Here is a 23,923-nt window from a genome sequence, read left to right on the forward strand (position 1 = left end):
AGTTTTGACATGTCAATACGTCATGATACATTAGCATAATACCCGTATAATGTGACAGAATATACAATTTATACATTTTCATAAATGTATAAATGTTTAGTGATACGTGTCAGTGTTGGTGTAAAAGAAAGGAAACAGGAGATTGGGCAGACAACCCAAATAGCATTGATCTTGATAGGAACAAATGAAGTCAAATTGTTGTAGCTAGTTCTATATTCTGTGGTTGTTGCTCAACCTCGTAGCACAACCACTTTATCTTTTATATATGTAAGAAAAAAAGAACATTTTCGCAAAAAGAAGAAATCTTGTATGCATCAAGTTGTCCTTTCACCTTTTCACCATGGCTAAAACTAGCTTTTGAGCATACTTTGATGAAGGTGAAGGCATTCAAGAATGAAGATAATTTGATGGTTGGAAACAGATTGATTGTAACAGATGATTATTATCATTATGATTTATGCATATATATATATATATGAGTACATGACCACCACCACAATACTATATGATCCACACACAAGAGTTCATGACCACCACCAATACCATTTGATAAGAAAGCCTACCAAAATACCGCTCTTTCCATAATAGAAGCCCATAAAGCATCATATTTCCCTTTCTCAAGACATGATGTCAAATGTACTAAGTGAATAAAAGGTTGTACAACATTACAATATTACATTACATACATCATAAAGACAAACAATTGATTACTAAGTCCATCAATCATCATTAATATTAACAATTCCACTACATACTTAATCTAAGCAAAAAAAAAAAAGAAAAAAAGAAAAGAAAAGAAACACTTAAATAACCTAATAAAGAAGAAGAAAACAAAGAAGTAATAATTTATGCAAAGACAACACACCACCATAGAAATAGGAATGGGACCCATTATATAATTATCACAATTATCAATCATATTGATGATGCTACATCATCATGATAATGATAATATTAATGTCTAGTCTTAATATATATTTTTCTGGCAAATTATGAAGATATATATAACTTATCACATAAATCATTCAAGAAATCCAGTTTTTGTCAAGACAGCATTTCTTACCCTACTTAGATCTCTGCCTTTAAGTGTTCTTCCTGCACCTTCACAAACCGAAAACGAAGAAATTTGACTCCTTGCAAGCTTTTGTGCAATCCATTCATGGGGAGGCATTATGTTCCCATCACCATTATCATCATCCTCATCACTGTCCCAACTTTCTTTCCCATTATGGTCACCATAGCCATCATCATAACCATTATAATCAAGAAATGCAGATTCCTGTTGTGATGATGATCTCTTTGACTTTCCATATATCTTGGACCAGTCAGGAATGTTCACAGGTGCTGATTGTCGTCGTGGAATCCAGGATTCGATATCAGTATTGTTGGTATTAGGCCTAGGAATCATCCTGGCTGAATTTGAATGAGAAACAGTACTAGTTCTTGAAGAATATGCAGAAGTTGACCCTTTTGACTTCACAGTTATTGAATCAAAATCTTTTCTATCATTATAAACAGACCATACATCAGTTTCTTGATATTCATCATTTCCAATCATGTATGACCACCCACTGCTTCCTTTCCTGTACATGCCATACTCATCTTCCATTCTTTCTACATATTACAAAACATAGAAAATATACTTAGTGAATTTACACAAAAGACCCCATACTCCGCCTGGCGGGATTGGGTATTGATGTTGTAGCTTGCACAAAAGAAGCTTTTCAAGAAAAATACAAACTTGGGTTAAAGATTCACCTTTTTATGACAAAAGCTTTAAAGGCTATAAATTCAGGTAGATTTCCTGCAGTATTGCTGAAATATATGTACTGTATATGATCTTTCTAGCTTTTAACTACTTTAAATTCAAGCTCTAGAGTTAAGGAAAAAAAGAGGGCTTCAGTTGTAGTGAAGTTCTTGAAATGAGTACTTTATAGGCTTACCAAAAAAAAAAAAAGTAAAGAGAAATGAGAAAGTAAACTGAGCTATCTCTAAAGTCTCGATCTATTGTTCACAAATCACAAGTGCCCATGTTATTTCTATTATTTGAAATGAAATGACACAACTTAGATGAAGACCTCTTACAAGTTATGAAATAAAGTTGTATAAAAGAAGTTATAAAAACCTAAAGAGAAAAGCAAACCAATATCGAATACATTTTGAAATAGAACGACGATAAGTCGATAACTTATAGTTTTTATTTGATTATCTTTGTAAGAGAAGAGGAAAATTTTGTTTTTGCATCCGACTTAGACACCCCGTGTATGTTAGTAAAATAATAAAAAGTAGAGTACAAAGATTAACAAAGTTACAATACCCCTTCATGTATATTTATAAGATTTTGGTATTCAATAATTAGACTCAAAGGGTAAGAATATCTTTGATAGTATTTTATTAGTCCACTTGTTACATATAAGTCCAATGCACCTTTATTGTTTTATGTTGCCTTTATGATTCAACGTTCACAAACTTCTAAAAGACTGTTTTATAAAAGATAAGCGATAAGGGCACTAAGGCTTGGTGATATTTGTAGTCAAATCACGGTGTATGTTCCACTTATTGAAGCATAGAAAGTAGTCTTCTACCCACAGATTACATGATGCATTGTCAAAAAGAAGCACGAAGAAAGAATCTTTTGCCTAACAGTACCGGAGCAACCTTTCAGCCAAGAAATTGTGCACTCAAGTGAAACGCAAGACAATTCGTGCACTTACTAGATGTGTGTATTACGAAAATTGTCAGTTTTATGAAACTGGACTTCTTTTGTTAAGTATTTGTATAAAACAGAGTAAAAGGAAACTGTAAGTCTGTAACTACTACATATAAGCATGAAATATTTGAATCAACCTTTTTGAAGTTGCATAATTTTGCAAAGGTCATTGTCCTTCTAGTTTGTTTGATGGACTGCAGTCCTCATTCAATGTATTATAGGCCAGACAAAAATATAGACAAAAATATTTTAAAGTTTTTTCTCTAGCCGTCATTCGAAGTATTTAGCCAGACAAAAACAGCAACAAGTATCATGAAAACCAATCAGCTCTTAGCCATTTTTTGGACAAATTTCAACCGTTGGAGAATACTTATGGAAAAAAGAGTGATAATATAAACTAAAGAAAAAAGAAAGTGCGTTGGACTTCACTGCAATTATGGTTAAAATTACAGTTGGACGCTGCCGTCAATGTACGACATGGGACCCGACATGAAACCCAACCTTGATTACTTTAGCACAAATAAATACCTATTATGCTAACTTAAATGATGATCTAATAGAGAAGGGTCCCTTAATAACACCTATATTCTATAGAAAAGATTTACTAAAAGCAGTCAATTCTATTTGTTTTTAGTTACTAAAGTGCCATCCTATTGAGTTGTGTGTTCTTTAGCAGGGCCTTTTCAATACCAGCACTTCTAGTTGCTGTATCAAAAATCTGTCAATTTGATCTTTTAAATCACTGTACTTGGGTTTATTTTCAGTTGCAAACTAATCATCATTCTTGCAACAGTGCCAAACATGAAACACCCACTATATTCAGCAAGAATGAACAATCGTAGACAACCACAGAAATACGTAAGTAAAAAAGAATCATCTTTTCTGCAAAAAGTTTTCCCAAAATGCCTAGTGCAAAGTAAAATCTTCCTTATGGATTTTGTAAGAAGTAAAGAACGACGATTTGCTTGTTATAAAAAGGTCAAAAAGTCAAATTCGACTATTAAAAGTCGTTCACTCTTTTTCAAGGAAGTCCAATATAAAACAAGTTTAAGTATGCATTCATAAATCTAACCAAGATTCGCACGTGTAAAATATATTAACATTTTTTTTTATCTGGATACATAAATATGGACATTTTAGGCAAGTTTAATAGACTTTTATTAATAGGCCACTTGTTCCATACAAGTCCAAATTTGTGTGTATAATTTAATTTTGGCTTTACCATGATGCCATCATCTACACCTGAAACATTGTTTTCATCTTCAACCCACTATTTTGGAACGTCTTATTTGATTCTAAAAATGAAAGATATGAACCAAGGATAGAGACTTGCAGATCCTTAGGAACCTATGAAACATTCCTCAGGTAATAAAGCCAAAGGGGTAACGGTGGATTCAAGAGCGATAAGAATACTAGTAGGTTATTGAAATTCTAAACTATGGTTTACAGAATGTATATTTTAATATAAACAGAAGTACCTTTTATTTTTCTCAAAAGCAAAGGTATATCTGCAGCCCTCATTCAATGGATCTCCACCTGTATGAAGAAATGTTTTGCAAAAACAATGATTAATTTACATTAGCTTCAAAATAACCTACTTATGCAAAGAAGAAGTTAACTTGGAATTTACCGTGATTATGTTCCAAACTCCAGTCAGCAGCTGCCTTCAAACACGGGTCCCAGGAATATCTGAACTTAGTTCCAACCCATGTCATAAGTTGATTCCAACACGAATCTTAAATGAGAAGATTCCTATGGCACATATTTTATTGAATTCATGGAGCCAGTCAAACGATATATGCTGTATAGCATAGTGTGCTTACTATGACCATATCACTTGATAATATAATATCAAGAAAGCAGTGATGCAATGAGGCTAAAAAGCAACAGCTGTTAGTAAACTTTCCAAATTATGAATAAACTCTTCTTGTGAGTTCAGTACAAAGTTGCAATGAAATTTAGCTTCCTCCAAATTTCTAATTGAAATGAGAAGAACTAATGTCATGAAGTTGAATAAAAGGATATAAACTAATCAAATCCAAACCAGTAAAGCTGAGAACTACTGTCATCCTGAATAGCTAAAACAAAGTTTGCAATGTGCAGCTTACTTCACATAAGCATGACATCAATTCCAAATCGCTTCCTGCTTTTTTATTTATTTAATATATGCTTGTCTCTCTTTAAGAGCCACAAGATTGATATATCTCTAGAACCATAATAATTGATTTCTAGATCCACAATAGTTGTCGTTCAAACCAGATAATCCTAACAGTCCACTGAGCATGTAAAAATGTATAAGGAAGGGCTCCATTCGGCCAAACGCCCAAACCATCTTTGTAATGATCTTTCTAGCGTAATAAAAGTTCCCTATGCTCTCCCTGACTTCTTAGGACTCCTCAACTAAATATGATAAATTACTAGTAAAACAAAGTTCTCTTCTAATTCAAAACCATAGTTCAAGATGATTCATTGATTCTGTAGTGTATATTATATTATCATACAGTTCCTAACTGCTCAAATTTAATTATACAACTTAACATGCACAAAGTGCTAGAACATTAGCAAGGGCATACAGACAAAATTTTATGGAAATTTTGCAACTAAATACCTACTAACTGCGTAAATTTTTGCTCATTTGTGTTGCAAGCACTATTGACTTTACACTAGTACTTGTCGTCACCCACTCTCGCTCTGCACGTCGTTGACGTTGTCTAGCATTTTTGGCTCGTTTTGGTGCCAATCTAGCATCTCTCTCAACGAATGCAAGTCTGAATCTTTCAGCAATTGGCAACTCAATTGAGTTCAAAACAGGTGAAGTTGTTTTAAGCCTAGATCCAGGAACTAACCAAGTTTTTGGGTCAATATCTTCCACAACAAAGTCATCCAATGCTACGCCAGCTAAAGCATGCCTGGGAATATCAATTCCTTTGTGGCCAAAGAGTGACGGTTTAGGATTGACTATGATACGCGGGCATTCTATCGATAGAGTCTCCAATGAATCTTCATCAATTTTTGGCTGCAAGAAAAGCAATTAGAACTACTGTATGTGTCGGTTGTCAATGGGTTCGGGTTGGCAGGTTCGGGTTGGTGGGTTGAAAAACTCCGACCTTAACCCAACCCACTAAAAGTTTCAGGTCAGAAATTTCAACCTTGACCCACAACCCGCCAACCCATGACCCAACCCATGTGACCTGAGAAGCAAATAAATATAAATATAAAATGGAATAAATCAACCAATATAAAGCTTTATCATTGATGGTGTAAGCCGAAAACGAAGGGTACAAAAAAGAAAGAAATACGAGGGTATTGTTAATACTTGGCACAAAGTTAACAAACTTACCGCCTCATCCTACATCACTTATCATCTCACAGAATTTTGAATCCTCCTTTTATTTCATATTTGAAGTTACTTTAGGTTAGAAATATAAAAAATAAGAATAGGACGTATGAATTAGTGTAATATGGAGTATGAATTATTATATATAATTCAATTATTTTAAAGATATTGGGTTGGCGGGTCGACCTGACAACCCAACAACCCAACCCGGACCCAACCTAGAAAAAATCAGGTTGGCGGGTTGGTGGGTAGAAAATACTCAACCCTAACCTGATTTTTTTCGAGTTGGGTTTCAGGTTTGGTCGAAATTGACAGCCCTAGTTGTATTACTATGTATTTTGGAACAAAAGAAAAGTCATTTAAAGGAAGAATCCCATAAGTAATCGGTAATCAAAGTTGAAAGAGCATGTGGGGGATCATTGTATTCAGAAGTGAAAATTGGGTGGCTGGTAGGATGACGAGCAAGGTTGGGTGGTATTGTGGTAATTCGGTTGGATTGATATTTTTACGTAAAAATTATTGCATTATATATGATTAAAAAAGTATCTTATTATCTAATTAGCTTAAACAAAGCGAATCTAGGTGTTATATACATCAAAAGCACAACATAGAGTATAGATGATTTTCAACCCATTTAATGCATTTGCCCCATTCTAATTTTTTATCTTTGACTTTACCGATATGAACCTTTTATGATAACTCTAGGTAAAATAGAAACATCAACCCATTTTAAGAAAATGAGTTGAAATTGCAACTTCCAGTTGTATAACGTGTAATAATTGTGTAAGCGCTTACCCATACAAGCCAACGTAATGCTTGTGCTCCATGCACAATTTCTGTTGTATCAAGTTCCTCCCATGAATCCCCTTCAACGTCATTCAATGTTGGTTTCAATATGCTCAAGGAGCTGCGCGCAGTGTGTTCACTCCTTGGGCATCCTCTGCAATATTAACTGCGTTCATAGCCCGTTATGAGGTATACCAAACCCAATAATATTGGGTTGTTAATCTTGTGAGATAATAAGATAAGACATGTAGACTACTTTTGAAAGTGGTGTGAGGTGAAAATAGAAAATATAAAGAACATACCCCCATCGCAGTATCTCAAGAAAATGGCACCCCTTCACAAGTTCTGAAACACCAAATGAAGTAATTTTGCTGCAACGACTGCAGAAAATTGTATGAATAAAAAGAGCATACCGAAATTAGAACATACATTTGTCATACTATAGCATATCCATTTAACTAAATAATCGTATTTTACCTTATGTCCATGGCCCTCACATGACTGCAAGTCTTTATCACCTTCAACAAGCCAACATCAGAGACATCTGAATCTGAAAAATCAAGAACTTCCCAAGAGCCCTCTGCCAATGCAACGATCACGTCATCATTTAGCAACTTCCTTCTTCTTGCAATGGCGGTTATGGCCATCTGATAAGTTGAGCATTCATTTAAAAACTTCAGACTAAACCAAAAAGTACTTCTAGAAAAACATATTAACATCCATCACAAGCATGTCATCCATATATTATGAGGGAATGTGACACGATATTAATATAGAAAGCAAGATGATGAACAGCAAAGAACCAAATGTAGTTAATCAGCACCACAATAAAACCCTACAAAGACTGCACCGATTGCTATAATGTAGTTTGATCATTCGTACCTTTAACCTAGGGATTTATATAACACCTCATGCAACTAAAGACGCAAACGCCACACATAAGTTTGCAATAATAGTCATAACTAAACTAACACACATACCTTAATGTCGGGTGGGAAGCCGGTTAAAACCTCTAAATCCTCAATAACATCTTCAAGATGTTTTCCTAGAATTCCAAGACATAAGCTCACCAAAGCAGGAGCTTTTCTCTTCACTAAAGGTGACCCTGTAAATATCACACAACAATTACAAGCTAGCTAATATGAACCTAACAAAATCCTTCTATTACAAAACAACATGGCATATACCAAATTTCAATTTTTGCTCAACTATGTTCATGTGCAAACGTAAACCACATTTTTATTTTTATATACTTATAGGTCAGACAACATAGTAATGTGTTCAACTTTAAACCTTTGGTTACTGTATGTATCAGACCAAAAGATATAATTTTGTACATATAAAACTTCCAAACTTAGTATTGTATGTATTCACTGACATGGGTGGATCCAGGAAAAATTCCAACAGGTTGCCCAAAACAAGTAGTATTTACCCATCAACCTTTTAATGATTGTTATATGGGGGCAAAACATCAAATTACACTATTTTACTAAAAAAACTACGTTATGTTGCAGGGGCAGTTGCCCATGCTCCCGCCCCCACTCCCCTACCTCCAAACGAACTCTTCATCAGGTGGCCCAATTTTTTTAACATGATAGCCGTATATGCTGCCACATCATCATAGTTGGTGCTACATTACCTTATTACACGATATCACATACATACATCAACAATATTCAAAAGTTCAGTACATACAAAACAATATTCATTTGTCCAACACATATAATAGCAACCATCACGATGTCGCGCGTTTTGAAGGTCTCGGAAGCGACCCGGTTCCAGACCTCTAACCATCTTGGGTTGGGCAAAAAAAGGTCTAGGAAATGGACACCAGAAAACCAGTTAGGCCGCGTACATTAGAGACAAAGCCTCGACTTTCCCTAGTAGTCGAATCCCTCTCGGTTTACCTAATTTACTTCTTATTGGTAGCTCAAGACTATAGATTTCATTATAAAAATAAAAAATTTCCTCAAAAAGAAGATTCAATATCACAAAATTACAACCCTATACACCTAAAGTTGCCATCTTTATCAACAAGTTACAAGATTTCAAGATCATTAGACTAGTATTAATTCAAATAATTAAAAATACTATAAAAAAAAAAAAAAAAAAAAAAAAAAGATAGAAACTTACAAGATGATTGAAGTGATGGGCTATTATTATAATTCTGGAATATTTTGTTGGAATTATTATTAGTATTATTTAATTTAATATTTTTGAATCGATGTTTGTATGGATTCCAAAATCTTGTTTTTATCCATCAAAGATTTATAATATAAAATTTGCCTGAATGAAATTGGAGCTCCAGGAGAAATTCTGAAGACCTACAGATACATGGGCGGTGAATATATTTTCTTCCGGCAAGTCCTTTGGTGTTCTATGTGAACTTAAGCCCCTATGATTTTGTATGACGAGCGTAAATGAGTCGAGTATTCCCGCACTGCAGTTGTTGAGTTAATTTGTAAAGCTTTTAATATGATTAATAATCAATAAAATATAAGGGTTTTGTTATAATATGGAGATAAGAATTGAGAGAGGAAAAGAGATTATTGTATTAATGAGGGATTACAAGATGTCTTATATTTATAGGCAATATATAGAATATTTTAGAGATTTATAAGGGTTATAATATGGAAGGTGAATATCCACCATAATATAAAATCATAATACTCCCTCTTGGATATTTACACTTTATTATACGCAAATATGGTGTTTGCTGCCTCATTAAAAACCTTACCAAGAAAATCCCAGTGGGATAAAAACTCGGTGAAGGGAAAAAGAGTGCAGCGCGTATAATACTCCCCCTCATTTGAATATCCGTCTTCGTAATATCGAATGTTGATCTTGTATATAACTGATTTGATAATCTGCCCAATTATTGCTCGATCAGGTGTGATGAAGACCAATTGTGTCACCGTCTTGTTGATTATATGTCGAGATTGACTCTATCGTTGTTTGAGCTTGATCTATAAATACCACATTATCTTCAAGTAATACTATTGAATATTTCTTGCCAATATTATGAACACATTCTTCTTGGGCATCTTTATAGCTTGATGTATCACCATAAAATTTGTAGTGTCACCATTTGTGAAAAACTAAATTGTTTGTGACTATCCTTTGAGTGGATCAAGAAAATATATTCAACCATCTTTGACATTGACTCTTTTGATATCATGTACCGGAATATGTCGTGAGTTTCTTCCAATGTTGGCGTGTAGATTCGAAGCCTTATATTGATTAGTACTTTATGAGTACCTAATAAGATACATCAAAATCCCATTTGTGGCTCAAGACCGATAAAAGCTTAATGAGTAAACTTTGTCAATATTGAATCTCTTTGACCCTTAGTCAATATAGTTTCATAAGTACACAAAAATCTCATTCAATAAATGCTCGATTTCGAGATAACACAACACTAAGTTGTATTATATCAATCTTTTCAAGAGATTCACTTATATAAATTTGGATCATCCATTCTTTAATAATGTATGAATCTCCCCCTTGGATGTCCAATTTGCAAAATTATGTCTCGTTAAAACATAATGATATCTATATGTAATTGATGATATTGCATGCGGGCAATTTCGCCATACACATATCCTGTTTCTCAATATAATGACATAATAATCTCAAAACCAATATCATTCATAAGAACCATTCACTCATATGTTGATCATCAGAAAATATGATTCATGCTCCAAACATTTTATATCTATGTAAAACTTTAAGCCATTTTCGGGCTCTAATGATAGCAAGGAGATATAAATAGCTATTTGTATATCACGGTATTCAAATCTGCCAATATTATGATTAACCATGGGGGAAATACATTATGTCTTTGCGAAAATCTATTGTAGCATCATTTGCGCCATATATGTCAATATATCAATTTCTCATTTCGCTTTAGCACAAAGACCGATTCATATAAAGTATGCTACACAATCTTATACATGAATTTCATGTCCATATTTCGTGCACGATAATTGGCTTTAAATATCCGATAGCATTACTTATCTTGCTATTTTAGCCATCGTATCTTAGTTTTTGCACCTCATAGCATATATGCTCTTAAGAATTGCACGCATAGTATTTAGAGCGTCATAGTATACATATTTGTTGTCGACGTCCATCTATTTTGATTCCACGCTTTTGATTCAATTCAATACTTGACATGATATATATTTGTAAGAGATCTCTTCCTTATTCGAATATCATCGGTTCTTCATGAACCATCATGTCTATTGTCTCTTTAAGACACATGTTTGGGTCTTTTTACCTCGATATGACCATCACATTTATTGCTCCTTTATATTTTTGAGGCTTTTATTTGGAATCGATATCCTTTTGTGCTCGTGCCATAGACTCATATAAGTCATCATTTTGAGATACGATCAATTTAGAGCATTGAAATCAGTGTATATGGCTTTATTTGATTTAGTGAGCATGTAAGTCAATTTCCAAACTCAAGTGAATCAATCACCATATGAACCTTATGTTCATGTTAGTAAGCTCACACAATAATCATTATAAATTGTTTGATCTCTCCCCCTGAATGAATTTCGCTTTTGAAATACATATATTTGCATTCTTATATGATATTAACCATATCCAATATAACGGGGAAGAACTATTTTATTTTGTTGACATGATGCAAGATCTTATTGTATAATACTTTGCCCAAACATATAATTCAAACGTTTGCTCCCATAATCATTTAACTTGCAATAGACGCTTAACAAGCGCTTTAAGATTCACCACCATTTACGAATACTCGCAATCTTATTAGCTAAGCCACTTTTGACGCAAACTTCATGTTGCGCTATTCATGATATATGACCATTTAGACGATGCATCGCTTTTGAATAACTAAATGGTATATTAGATGTATAGGCCACATACATCCTTTTGTATCATCTTTATATATACAAGGGAATTCGTCCCCACTTGGCTAGCAATTGGTGAATAATTGATATTTTCTGAGAGCTTATGAACTCATTACTTTGAAGAATCTACGGATTCTCTTTTGCATCATAATGACTCGGGATGGTCTAACCGGTCATACCAAACAATAATAACAAAATCATGGTTCATAAGCTTTTAGTTATGACCATATGTTGATTCAAGTGCATTTTGCATTGTATAGTTCATATACAACGATGATACCAAAGTGTATCATTTACTTATAAATGTTGTCCCTTTTGATCAAATTATATTAGCTATCGAAGTAGCTCTTTAGGAACCAACAATATGTCAATAATATGACAATCTTGAATACATATATAAATGTCTTTGAAGTGAAATAACGACATATTGTATATAGTCGTTTTTCTTTAGTCATTGATAATTTGGTCACTCATTGTGACAACTTGTGTTCATAACAGAAACACTATGATAAGTAAACTCTCATGATCATTTGATCATATATAAGTCGATCATTGCTAGTGTCATCTTGTGTTCTTAAGAAACACTTTGATTTTTAAATTTCTATGACCATGACACATATTGATCATTCCGATCACATGTAATTGCATTCACTTTAGTGAATGGATACCACGCCGGCTTTAGAAATATTTTATCATATTGCTACTTCATGAGCATCCATGTGAAGTTGTACTCACGTATATTTGACAAATTTCAACTTCATGTGCAACTAATTGTAGCGAGTCTTTGGAAGAATCACATGTTTATGATTATCATAGAATTCTTATGACCATTGTCACAAATTTTGATGTGCTCTTATAATGGATCTTCGTGATTATATCACACAAATTTGGTAATTCTTTCTTCAAGAAAATGGAGGTGTTTCAAAAACTTGAAGTTTTCATATGCCAATTCATTATAGTATTTTATGTCAAATTTTTGACATAATCACATGGATATTGATAATCCAACCAAATTTTGATCCAACAAAATCAAAAGTTGTATATTGTTGTACAATAATTTATAGTAATAATTCCCAACGAAGAATCATTAAGAACTTTTGAACTACATGACGTAGTTTATTGAAATGACATATAATGTCAAAAAAATCGATAACTTATAGCAATTTATGTTTTGAATGAGTTCAAAGAATCACACAAGAACTTTTTGTTCTTTATTATTTATAAACTAATGACATATCCATATCATTCTCTACGGAGAATTTTAAAACAACTTCATGTCAAATAAACATACTCTAGTTATGATATTTCTTTCAAATATTTGACATAATTGCATGGTATTCGATAACCATGATGCGTAATAAACTGATGTTATTAGCAAATCATACAATTTTTTATCCAACAAAATCAAAAATAAGTTTAGTCCATTTGACATAACATGTAGTTATGATTCTCTATAAAGAATCATTAAGAGCTTTTGATTTGTAATAATTGTCAACTAACCATTGAGATTTCTCATAATTGCAACGGGTATTTCACCGTTAAATATTCAAGCGTTGACACGATTCCAACGAGTCTTTCATCGTTATGTATTTGCTTTTAAAATCCTCATGGAGGTGATGTTGGAGAAAAATCATTGATTTTTCATGCTCTTGCAAAGTGGTCTTATCCAACTTTAATTGTGTCTCCAAGATTATTTGGAGATTGATGAATTCTATATATCAATAATAACTATTTCCACCTTTGCAATATTTTTTATTGTAACTACAAAATACGAGAATATGTAGTTACTTGTAGCTCTTGCATAATAAACCTTAGTTTATTAGCCTCATATTAAATTCAATTGTCATTGTAAATAACCGTTGTTATTTACTTTTATGAGCTACAATTATTTATGCTTTGAATAAATTCAAAGAGTAGCAAAGAACTACATGATCTTTTAGCATAACTTTGATTATGTTATTTTTTTTATTCAATCCAAAAAGATAAAACCTTTGAGTTTCTTATGCATAACCATAATTATGATTCACCTTAGTGAATAACGGGAAAAAAAATCGAGGAAACCTTGAAGTTTCTTTTTGCATAACCGTGGTTATAATTCACCTTAGTGAATAACGAAAGAACAATTCGTTCTTTTTATTGCATAACTAAAAATGTTATGAAAACATAAATTGCTTCAAGCAATCTTAAAATTTAAGAAAAAAGAAAACCTGAAGTTTCTTATGCATAACGGTAATACGTTATGATTCACTTTGATGAATATCAAAAGAACGTTAGTTCTTTAATGCATAACCGATGTTATGAAATCATGAATTGCTTCAAGCAATATTATATTATGAAGAACTATAAGTTCTTTAAAGAACAAATTGTTCTTTTATGCATAACCGATGTCATGCAGGCGTTTATTATTTAAACAATCTTTAAGAAGAATGTTCATTAAACATAACTAAGGTTATGTTATAATATCATAATTATAATAAAAGATTGTTTTATATCAATTAATTACAAACATAATATAAATCAAAACCTTCTACGATGAAAATACTCGTAATAGATCAAAATTATACCTTGCGGGTAAACTTACCTTTGTCAGAATGACAATAATTTTTGTATTAGTAAAGCAATTCATATGATGGAACTTAAGATTAAATCTGAGGTGCTTTTTAACTAAATGTAATAATGATTGTTTTTTTTTATGCTACGGAAACAGACATTAAAAGTGCCAAAGTTATATGCTTTCAAGAATAATCAAAATACTTCAAAATTCTATTAGTCGGTCAATATATATATATATATATATAATAATCATAATAATAAATCAATTGTTCTCATGGTTGAATATTGTTTTTGATAAACATCACCATTATTAAATATAGAGTAAGGGAACATATACCAATAATATCTTATAAAAAAAACTTAGAAGCATGAACAAAACATATTTTTTTTCTTTTTAGTAATGAGAGTTACCCAAATCCAACTACTTGTCGAGATAAACAAGGCCGTAACCAAGTTCAAGCACTGTTAGTAGCGAATCCGGACCATCATAATTCAAAAAAAAAAACTTGTTTCATTCGATAGACTATAACAAATATTAAATAAATTTTAATACTAAACAAAATAAATAAATAAAAGTCTTAAATTATTAAAGAATAAACAAATAAAATATCTTATGGTTTCAACGACCTATCTTAGAAAACCGTTTTGGTTGTAATGAAAAAAAAAAAAAAATTTTAAGTAATAAAAATCTGTTTCTGTGAGATTTCTTTTTACATCGAAAATTAAGCTTTTATGTATAACCATGTCTCGTGATATTAAGATTTAAAGAATATAATAATGATTATAATAATACCTTTCAAGATTCGATTGTTACCTTCATTGTAAATCACTTTCTGCTTTGAATAGACAACGACAAAATAAATATTACTGTATACCACAAGATAAGTCGACCGAAAGTTTATATTTAGGGTTTTAAAGACTATCGTGCTGATAACGTGTTATAATATGGAGATAAAAATTGAGAGAGGAAAAGAGATTATTGTATTAATGAGGGATTACAAGATGCCTTATATTTATAGGCAACATATAGAACATTCTAGAGATTTACAAGAGCTATAATATGGAAGGTGAATATCCACCATAATATAAAATCATAATAGGTTTACTATTTGGGGTGTAAGTAATCTTTATAATTTTCTTATTGAATGAATGTAACTTTCATTTGTTTAATTGCATGTAACTAACCCGTTATATTAAAACGATTAATGTAAAAGTGTAATGTAGAAAATCATATGAGCTGCCACGTAGAAACTTTTGATTGGTCAACGTAAAAATTTTACATTAAAACGTTCAATTTAACGGATTAGTTACATAAAATGAACTAAATGAAAGTTACATTCACATAATTAGAAGAAAACTGTAAAAGTTATTTACACTCCCAGGTATTTAACCCAATATATAATGAACAACATTTAAATAGAAGTACCAAAAATATATGTAAACTTCACTGAATATATTTAAAAATCTAATAATCCAATCATTCTTGATGGTTTGATACATAAAAAAATCACATATATATATATATATATATATATATAGGCATACAATTTAATAACTAAAACTAATTAAAATATCTAGTAAACTCTGTAAGTGAGGAAATTACATATAATAACAAGAAGTTGGTTATTTTTTTTTCATTTTTGATACTCTCACGTGAGGCGTTAACGGAAAAACAAACGGCATATGTGTTTGTTATCAAAAATGAAAAAAATAACCAACTTCTTAATATTATTTGTAATTTTCTCAATTAGAGATTATAAGTGACAATTTTGACAACTTCAGATACCAAAAACGTAAATTTCTTTGAGACTAAGGTACTGTTTGTTTTTGCTTCAAACATCTGCAAGAGATCCAATGTCTGCAGATAAGCCTTGGAGACAGTTTGTTTTTAGACAAAAAGAAGATCTGAAAACTGCTTTCATTTTCTAAAAAAAAAGCATATATCTAACCTCTTCAAACATCTTCACAATTTATATCTAAGAAACAAACATGATTCTCCCTTCACCGGCACCGGCGAACCTTTTCTAGCTTCCGACCATTTCACCGGTCACCATTTTTTTTGTGAATTTTTCCCTTTTTCGTTTGACTGCAGACAATATTCACCTTATAAAACAAACAGTATTAATTTTACAGTTTACAGATCTTTAGACAACATCTTCAATTGCAGACATAAAAAAAAGATGAAACCAGAATGCAGACATTTTATGTCTTCAAAAACAAACTGAACCTAAAATACACGATGTGTAGGTCATGTAAAATCGAATTTAAAGTCTGTTGGTGATTTGGATCGAAAGTATAAACGGGCCAAATTTTTGAATACAACCGCTTAATCTACTTTGGAGCCGACATTTTTAGCAATTTTCTTGTTCAACATATATAATTTTTAGCACTAGGTTTGTAGTAAATGTTAATGTTTATGTGTAGTCTTTGAACAATCGTACCAAACTATGAATCATTTAAAGAAGCTTAATGTTACGGTGTGTTGTGCTCTATTTAGTTTGTGCAATATATTGTATTTATCAAGTACTACTACGTCAGTTTGGTTACCCGGCCAATAACAAAGCACTCAATTTTATACGTTTAAAGTTTATTTGGTGACTTAATGATAGGTGTAAAATTATAACGATTAATTGCATACACCATAATTGATTGATACAAATAGAACAAGAAATCTATAAACTAGACAACCCGCACATTATAAGCACCACATAAATAACTTGTCCACAATTATATATACCATCTTCATGTCCTTATTTTTCTTTGTCCCATTCTTCAATCTTTCTCAGTTGGAGGATAATATATATAGCGCCATCTTTTGTAAGCTTTCCTAGATTTCATATGTATTATCTATGTATTATTGTTGGTAATGTGTATCATGTATGTTTCTTCATCATTTATTGTATATGAATGAAAGTTCATAATTCATGTTCAAAGCATAATACTAATAATATTTCACAACCAGATGATGGACATTGTGTTGATTTGTTTCCATTCGATCTGACAATTTTAATTGTCTATAGGCATAACAAGGACCATATATATGTTTAATTCTACAAAATTGTGTGTTTGACATTTGGTTTAATACTATTTGTAGTCCTCCGATTTTCATACAAACAAGTTCATGGTTGAGACAGAATTTCAAATTCCATCTGCTTTTGATCCATTTATTGACATCAAACAAGATTTGGGTGGTAGCGTTGGAGGAAAGGATTACGTTCATATACGTATACAACAAAGGAATGGCAGGAAAAGCTTGACGACAATTCAAGGGCTGAGGAAGGAACTTAGTTATGAGAAAATTCTCAAAGATTTGAAAAAAGAATTTTGTTGCAATGGGACCATTGTTCAAGATAAAGAATTAGGCAAGGTGATTCAACTCCAAGGTGATCAACGCAAGAACGCATACACTTTTTTGACTCGTGTTCATTTGGTGAAGAAGGACCAGATCAAGATTCATGGTTTCTAAAACTACTAATTAATCATGTTGTTTGAGTTTGGTTCTATATAATAGATGATTAAAATTTGTAGTACGAATTTTGACCGAACATATATGATTCTATTATGATGTAAAACTCAACCATAATAAGAGTCCGACTAATTTTGATCAATCATATGATGGGTTGATTCTATGTATGTTACACACTAAGCCTTCTCATAAACATTTCTATATATGCGCTAATATAGTGATCATTTTTTTTTATAAACCAATTGTCTTGTGATTGGTGTAAACAGACAATTCTTACATGTATAGTGATCCAGGCTTTTGATTTGGGTAGTGATCCGTACACGGTCATATATCACTAAACATGTTTCATTATTATGCTATACAACATCTTAAAGCATGTTTGTAATGTACGACTAAAATAACGGACATCATTACATACTTTTTTCCAATTTCAACGAACATCGCATGTTTCCTATCAAACAACGATGAGTTGATAACAATGACAGTGCTAAACCATCCCCATTTCTGATTTCTTCCTAGATATTGGTCGGATCTCCATTTCTAAGGTAAACCCATCCGTTATTCGATGTGTGGATTCATTAAACAACAACAACAAGACTCGATCCCTGCATATAGGGTATGAGGATGTGAGATGTAGACAGTCTTGTCTCTACCCAGATGTTGAACAACTAATTTCATAAAGACCTCCGACTAGAACGAGGAAATAGCTAGCAGGAGAGTAGACATGCCCAAAAGTCGGTCCTTAAGAACCGGAACCGGTTCTAGTCAACAAATGTGGAATCGATTTTGACCAAGAACCGGAACCGGTTTGGAATCGATTTTGGTCAACTTTGACCATTTTTTTGATTTTTTTCCCAAGAACCGGAGCCAACCCGATACCGGTAATGAACCGATTTTGGGGATCAAAAATGAAACTCGTTCCAGACTGATCGGTTCTTCTAGAACTGAAGAACCGATTTTTTTGGGTTCCGATTTCAATTTTTCTAGATAGTTTTATTTAAACCCATTTTTTGCCCATGTCTACAAGAGAATGTAAAGAGTTTAAAACCATACCTGTCGTCCGAGTATCACCTGCATCCATTAAACCGAAATAACTAAATTGGGTCATGTTGGGCTTTTAATTTGTTTTGTATTTTTGGGCCCTTTAGTTATAACTTTCAACTGGTGGGTCTTCTTGAGCGTAAAAGAAAGACAAGAAAACGGGTCCTTCCGGGCAAGCTAAAAAAAATAAAAATAGCGGGTTTGTATATACCCTAGCTAAGCTAATACGCTCCAACTCCTCCAGGTAATCACACCCTTCAAAGTTCTCCATTTTCAGGTACAAAGCTTTAATCTTTTCAATCAATTCATCTCCTGTATCTATATTACATACACAAACACAATATATATATATATATATATATATATATATATATATATATATATATATATATAATATAACACAAAGAAATGTTTGCTTGAATTAAAGTTAATGATCACGCGTACCATATTCGTTTATTTAGAGTTCTTGTCGAACCCTTTACTTGAATTTTTGCTTCTGATCCATTAACCTCGTTATTTACTGACAGTAAATGATCACGATCCCCATCTGTTTGAGGAAATGCCACAATGAAAAAAAAGTGTAAAAAATTTAGGGACTTATTTGAATCAATCAAAGACTAGTGTAGCATGAAAACCTATTCAATATAAGCTCATGATTATCATGAAATGTGATTTAGAATATTCATATTATTATTCATACCCAGCCCGACCCGACCTGTACATTTTGTCACCCCTAATATATGAATGTATAATTTCTTTGTTTATACTTTATAGTTCTCTGAATGTAAACTAGATATATGGATCTTATTAATACATATAATGTTCCAAAAACATAGTCTTATGGAACTTAAGGTTTATGTTTTCTAAATGTTCAGGTTGGTTTGTTTTCGGATGGCACCGATAATAAATAGGTTTCCATTTGTAGCTACGCATCTAAAGAAAGTTATAGCGAAGTTTAACGCGACTGGTGAGAAACATGTAATCAAAACATGGTCTCGTGCGTCTATGATCATACCGGAAATGGTTGGTCATAGGATTGCCGTTCATAATGGAAAGAAACATCGTCCGATTAATATTAAAGATGCTATGGTTGGACATAAGTTGGGAGAGTTTGCACTCACACGAACACGTAAACCACAAAAGGCACAAAATGTCAAGAAACCCGCAAAGAAGAAATGATCAGAGTGTAAGATAGTGGTGGCGAAGATGAAGATTTGTTGCTCTTTGTCATTTGCTTTTGCCAGGTGATTTTCCTGCCTTGAACTTCTTGTTAGTTTGTAGTTCTGGGTTATCGTGTTGTGGGACTTTAAGTTTGCGTCCCAAGTTTACAGTTTATTTTTGTAATAACGAATTTGAAGTTATTGGTACATTTGGACGCGCTTTGAGATTAGCGATAGCTTTGTCTTTAAATGACTGATATACATGTTTCTGTCATGATTCTTTCCAGCTGATATTTTTTCGTTTGGTTTTGCTTGTTCAGTTGTTTCAACTTGTAGATATTGATAATGACTTAAAAGGCCATGTAGAAACTAGTTGGAATAATAAGTGAATATGATACGAATAATTGTTACTTTTGTTTATTGAATTTCTATGAACTGTATAGGAATGACCGTTAGGCCACTCAAGACAGGCCTTTTTAAAAGGCTATAGAAATATAGAATGTTGCAGAAATAAATGAAGTTTCATAAACAGAGTGGTTTAAATGAATATCATACAAACAATCTTTATAATGCTAGTACTCGAAAATTGCTTGAAGCCTTATATCATACAACAAGGCTCTGTTCTTCTGGATTATTCAACTCTTGATATGATCTGTTGTTCCCATCTAGTTGCCATTGTCAGTTTTCTTATGCTTTCTGCAGTGCTTTGCTGCTAAAAACATATTAGAACAGCTTCCCTGGCTGGGTTCCACTTCTCATCATCGTGCAGAATTCTTCATAATTTATCTTCCCATCCTGTAAAAAAAATCAGCTATTGTGAGATTGACAGATTTAGGTAAACATTTAGAACAACTTTGAAACTGAGAAATATTAGTAAGACAGAAACTCACATTATCAGTATCCACTTCTGCTATTATCTCTTTAATGGTGGCTTCATCTCCCATATTATAATTTTTCATTGCTATTTCCAGTTCATCTCTTGTAATAAAACTGTTGTGAAAGATCGCATCCATAATTAGCCATGATTAGCGTTAGTTAAATCAAATTTGTCAACTTTACATACCCACTATTGTCGGTATCAAAATGCTGGAATGCTTTGTAAACATGGTCCTCCCTTTCCAACTTGTGTCGATGCATTGTTGCTGTGATAAACTCGATGTAATCAATCGACCCGTTTCCATCAACATCAGCCTAAAACATAAAAATCAAATATTTAAGGAACATGGTATCTAGAAAATTAAGAATATTTTTTATTATTAGGAATATCTTACAGCTTCCATGAGTTGCTTCACTTCAGCCTCTGTGAGCTTTGATCCCAATCGGGCCAGCCCAGTTTTAAGCTCTTCATAGGTAATTGTCCCACTGTTATCAGTGTCGATGTTTTTAAACATCGATTTCAGCCCCTGAATTTCTTCTGCTGACAGATTTTCCGCAATAACCTAGAAAAAGTAACGCGTTGGTGATCTGCGAATTGCTAATTGTTCATCTTTAAATAAAAGCTATGATGATAGCTGTTTTGGGTACCTTGAGGGCAAGTTTCTTGAGCTTGTTCATAACTTTGAATTGCTTCATCCTTGAAAGAACGGCGCTGTCGATTGGCTTGTCTGATGCATCACCATCTACTCTTATCCAAGGATGCTCTGGTATTTATTAAAAAAACATACAGACATATTATAAGCTCATAAGCATATCTGCATTTGGGACATTTGACTTGTGATTGCAAATAATTAGTTAGTGTTCGGATTTTGCTTGGATTATCTGATAATCCAGTTATTCTATGAAGAATTATCATTTCTTCAGATGAATCAGAATTTATTGAACACTTGAACAACTATATTAAATTTCATCGCTACTTTCAAACATACATCCAGCTGCCCCCTTTCTTTCTATTGTTTTCTTTTTCTTAGTGTCTACACGTATCACAAGGTTCTATGTTTTTACGTAAATACGTACCAAGAACTTGAGCAGCAGTTATACGCTTCGTTGGGTCCTGGGTCAGCATCCTCCGGATAAGATCTTTGGCACTCTTGGATATAGATGGCCAGGGATCGCTTTCAAAGTCAATGCGTCCTTCTAATATGGCATCAAATATACCTTTCTCTGTTTCTGCAAATTTTATTTACCCATTTTCAGGTTATATAACTTATAAATGCACTGGTCCTCTGAAACACATAGGTTTAAGAAAATGCCAAAGAAAGCCTTAGATTACCTGCCCAGAAGGGAGGCACTCCGCTTAGCAAGATATATAGTATCACCCCTGCACTCCATATGTCTATTTCCTTACCATATTTTTTCTTCAACACTTCAGGTGCAACATAATAGGCACTACCAACAATATCCCGGTGTGTTTTCCCTGCAAGTGTTTATTCCCAAGGTCACAAGGTTAGAGGTTACAAGATGGGCCGGTCAGATGGGTAGGATAACGTATCAAAAGGGGCTGGCCGAGTGGTAAGGTTTGGGCCCAGAATCTACCTAGTTTTCTGTTAGCCCTGTTTGAGACTAAACACAAGCAAACAAAACAAATCGACCCATTCCTAATGAATGGGTCTAAATGTCTAATTATATGGTGTAGGCTATAAGTTAAGGTGCTATATTCTACTGCTGTTCAAAAAAAAAAAAAAACCTGGCTTATATTCTTCTGTATGTTTGATTATGAAGGTTTCCTATCAGAAAACATCACTTTTAGAACTATTTACTTGTCTAATAATTCTTAGAATTTTACCAGATTATATGGATACTTTTGTTGGGTTTTCGATAAGTATGTCCATAACTGTATGATCAAAATGAAAGATAATAACAATATAATCAAAAAATGAGCTTTGATTAGCAATACCTTCTTGAATGAACAGTGATAACCCGAAATCTGTAGCCTTTAGAAGCGCATTCTGACTCTTATCCGAAAGCAAGAAATTTTCTGGCTTCAAATCACGGTGCATCACACCCATAAAGTGACAAACATGAACAACATTCACAATCGACCTACAAACAGAGGCTGCAGCCCGTTCACTATAATGACCCTTTTCAATAATCCTATCAAAAAGCTCACCTCCTTCACAAACCTCCATAACCAAATGAACAGATTGCTTATCTTCATAAGCACCTTTAAACTCAACAATATTAGCTTGCCCACTTAAATGTTGCATGATCTGTATCTCTTTCCTCATATCATCTTTATCACTCTTTGTCACAAGTTTCTTTTTCGATATCGACTTACAAGCATACTTTTGACCACTTGAGTTTTCAATACAAAGATAAGTGACACCAAATTGACCTTTACCCAATTCTTTCCCCATTGTGTAGAATTCTTTAACATCTTCATATGGTTTCCCAAGGATCGTGTTGTGAACCTTTTTCGGGCTAGGCGTTGGCGCCTGTCTCCGGGAAGGCAATTGGGCTCCCTTAGGTGGTGATTTTGTGTCAACTATTTTGGGTTCAACAGATCTTGTTGTATGAGCATATGGGTTAGCACCTCCACTGTTACTTTTACTACTACACATGCCCATTTTCAAGATTTATTGTTTCTTGATCAAAACTTAAATAAAATGACTAAAAGCACTCAAGGTGATCAACAAACAAATACCCAGATGGAGAGTTTCAATCTTTATGAGAAAACCTCAAAGATGAAGTTTTCAGGAAAGGTCAAAGATGAGAGTCGAAGTTGCGAAGTTGACATATATACTTAAAAATTTGCAGAAGAAGGTGAAAGAAAAGACAGTGGAAAGAACGTGGTCAGGTAATTAGGGAATACCTGGAATTTAAAAGAAATGGAATGTGCTTAGAAACACGGATTGAATTTGGTCAAGAATAAAGGGAGGTCAGATATGTTGACTTTTTGGAAGTCTTCATATTGTCCAACTCTATATGGGAATGAACAAATGTGCTTCGTTTTGTGTCCATTAAGGAGCCTGCCAAATATTAGGAGCTTCATTTATTTGTGTCTAGAAATAAATGCCAAACTCATTTTGTTTGATTTTGTATTTGAAT

General features: G+C 32.9%; 4 protein-coding genes and 1 long non-coding RNA gene across 5 annotated transcripts; 2 read left to right on the forward strand and 3 right to left on the reverse strand.

Annotated features, from left to right (window-relative positions):
- Positions 1-870: 870 nt before the first annotated feature.
- LOC122594433 lies at positions 871-2,139 on the reverse strand. Its single transcript, XM_043766887.1, has 2 exons — positions 1,759-2,139; positions 871-1,614 (listed from the first exon to the last, which is right to left on the reverse strand). Exon 2 carries the CDS (start codon positions 1,607-1,609, stop codon positions 1,022-1,024), a length of 588 nt encoding a protein of 195 aa, XP_043622822.1. The 5' UTR covers positions 1,610-1,614; positions 1,759-2,139; the 3' UTR covers positions 871-1,021.
- Positions 2,140-5,149: 3,010 nt separating this feature from the next.
- LOC122590856 (F-box/LRR-repeat protein 2) lies at positions 5,150-9,090 on the reverse strand (the record flags this gene model as incomplete). The annotated part of the gene is made up of 6 exons (XM_043763033.1): positions 5,150-5,726; positions 6,843-6,987; positions 7,136-7,213; positions 7,311-7,480; positions 7,814-7,938; positions 8,967-9,090. Coding segments are annotated over 6 exons (1,047 nt in total), but the record flags the coding sequence as incomplete, so codon positions are not given.
- Positions 9,091-17,013: 7,923 nt separating this feature from the next.
- On the forward strand, positions 17,014-17,880 carry LOC122594387 (protein translation factor SUI1 homolog 2-like). Its single transcript, XM_043766852.1, has 2 exons — positions 17,014-17,089; positions 17,367-17,880. The coding sequence occupies exon 2, from the start codon at positions 17,394-17,396 to the stop codon at positions 17,736-17,738; it is 345 nt and encodes a 114-aa protein (XP_043622787.1). The 5' UTR covers positions 17,014-17,089; positions 17,367-17,393; the 3' UTR covers positions 17,739-17,880.
- Positions 17,881-18,912: 1,032 nt separating this feature from the next.
- Positions 18,913-20,225, forward strand: LOC122593352. The gene is made up of 2 exons (XR_006322826.1): positions 18,913-19,056; positions 19,655-20,225. It is a non-coding gene; the product is annotated as an uncharacterized LOC122593352 (long non-coding RNA).
- Positions 20,226-20,331: 106 nt separating this feature from the next.
- Positions 20,332-23,655, reverse strand: LOC122593351 (calcium-dependent protein kinase 19-like). The gene is made up of 8 exons (XM_043765743.1): positions 22,773-23,655; positions 22,149-22,292; positions 21,893-22,045; positions 21,464-21,579; positions 21,211-21,378; positions 21,003-21,130; positions 20,830-20,929; positions 20,332-20,734 (listed from the first exon to the last, which is right to left on the reverse strand). The coding sequence occupies exons 1-8, from the start codon at positions 23,440-23,442 to the stop codon at positions 20,663-20,665; spliced, it is 1,551 nt and encodes a 516-aa protein (XP_043621678.1). The 5' UTR covers positions 23,443-23,655; the 3' UTR covers positions 20,332-20,662.
- Positions 23,656-23,923: the final 268 nt, after the last annotated feature.

Source organism: Erigeron canadensis, chromosome 3 (assembly GCF_010389155.1).
Source record: "Erigeron canadensis isolate Cc75 chromosome 3, C_canadensis_v1, whole genome shotgun sequence".
Classification (NCBI taxonomy): domain Eukaryota; kingdom Viridiplantae; phylum Streptophyta; class Magnoliopsida; order Asterales; family Asteraceae; genus Erigeron; species Erigeron canadensis.

Coding starts and splice junctions, on each gene's coding strand:
- LOC122593351 (XM_043765743.1), bottom strand. CDS start 23,442: ATGGGCATGTGTAGTAGTAAAAGTAACAGTGGAGGTGCTAACCCATAT. Junction 21,580..21,892: donor AACTGCTGCTCAAGTTCTTG/GTACGTATTTAC, acceptor AATAAATACCAG/AGCATCCTTGGATAAGAGTA. Junction 21,379..21,463: donor TCAAGAAACTTGCCCTCAAG/GTACCCAAAACA, acceptor TACTTTTTCTAG/GTTATTGCGGAAAATCTGTC.
- LOC122594387 (XM_043766852.1), top strand. CDS start 17,394: ATGGTTGAGACAGAATTTCAAATTCCATCTGCTTTTGATCCATTTATT.
- LOC122594433 (XM_043766887.1), bottom strand. CDS start 1,609: ATGGAAGATGAGTATGGCATGTACAGGAAAGGAAGCAGTGGGTGGTCA.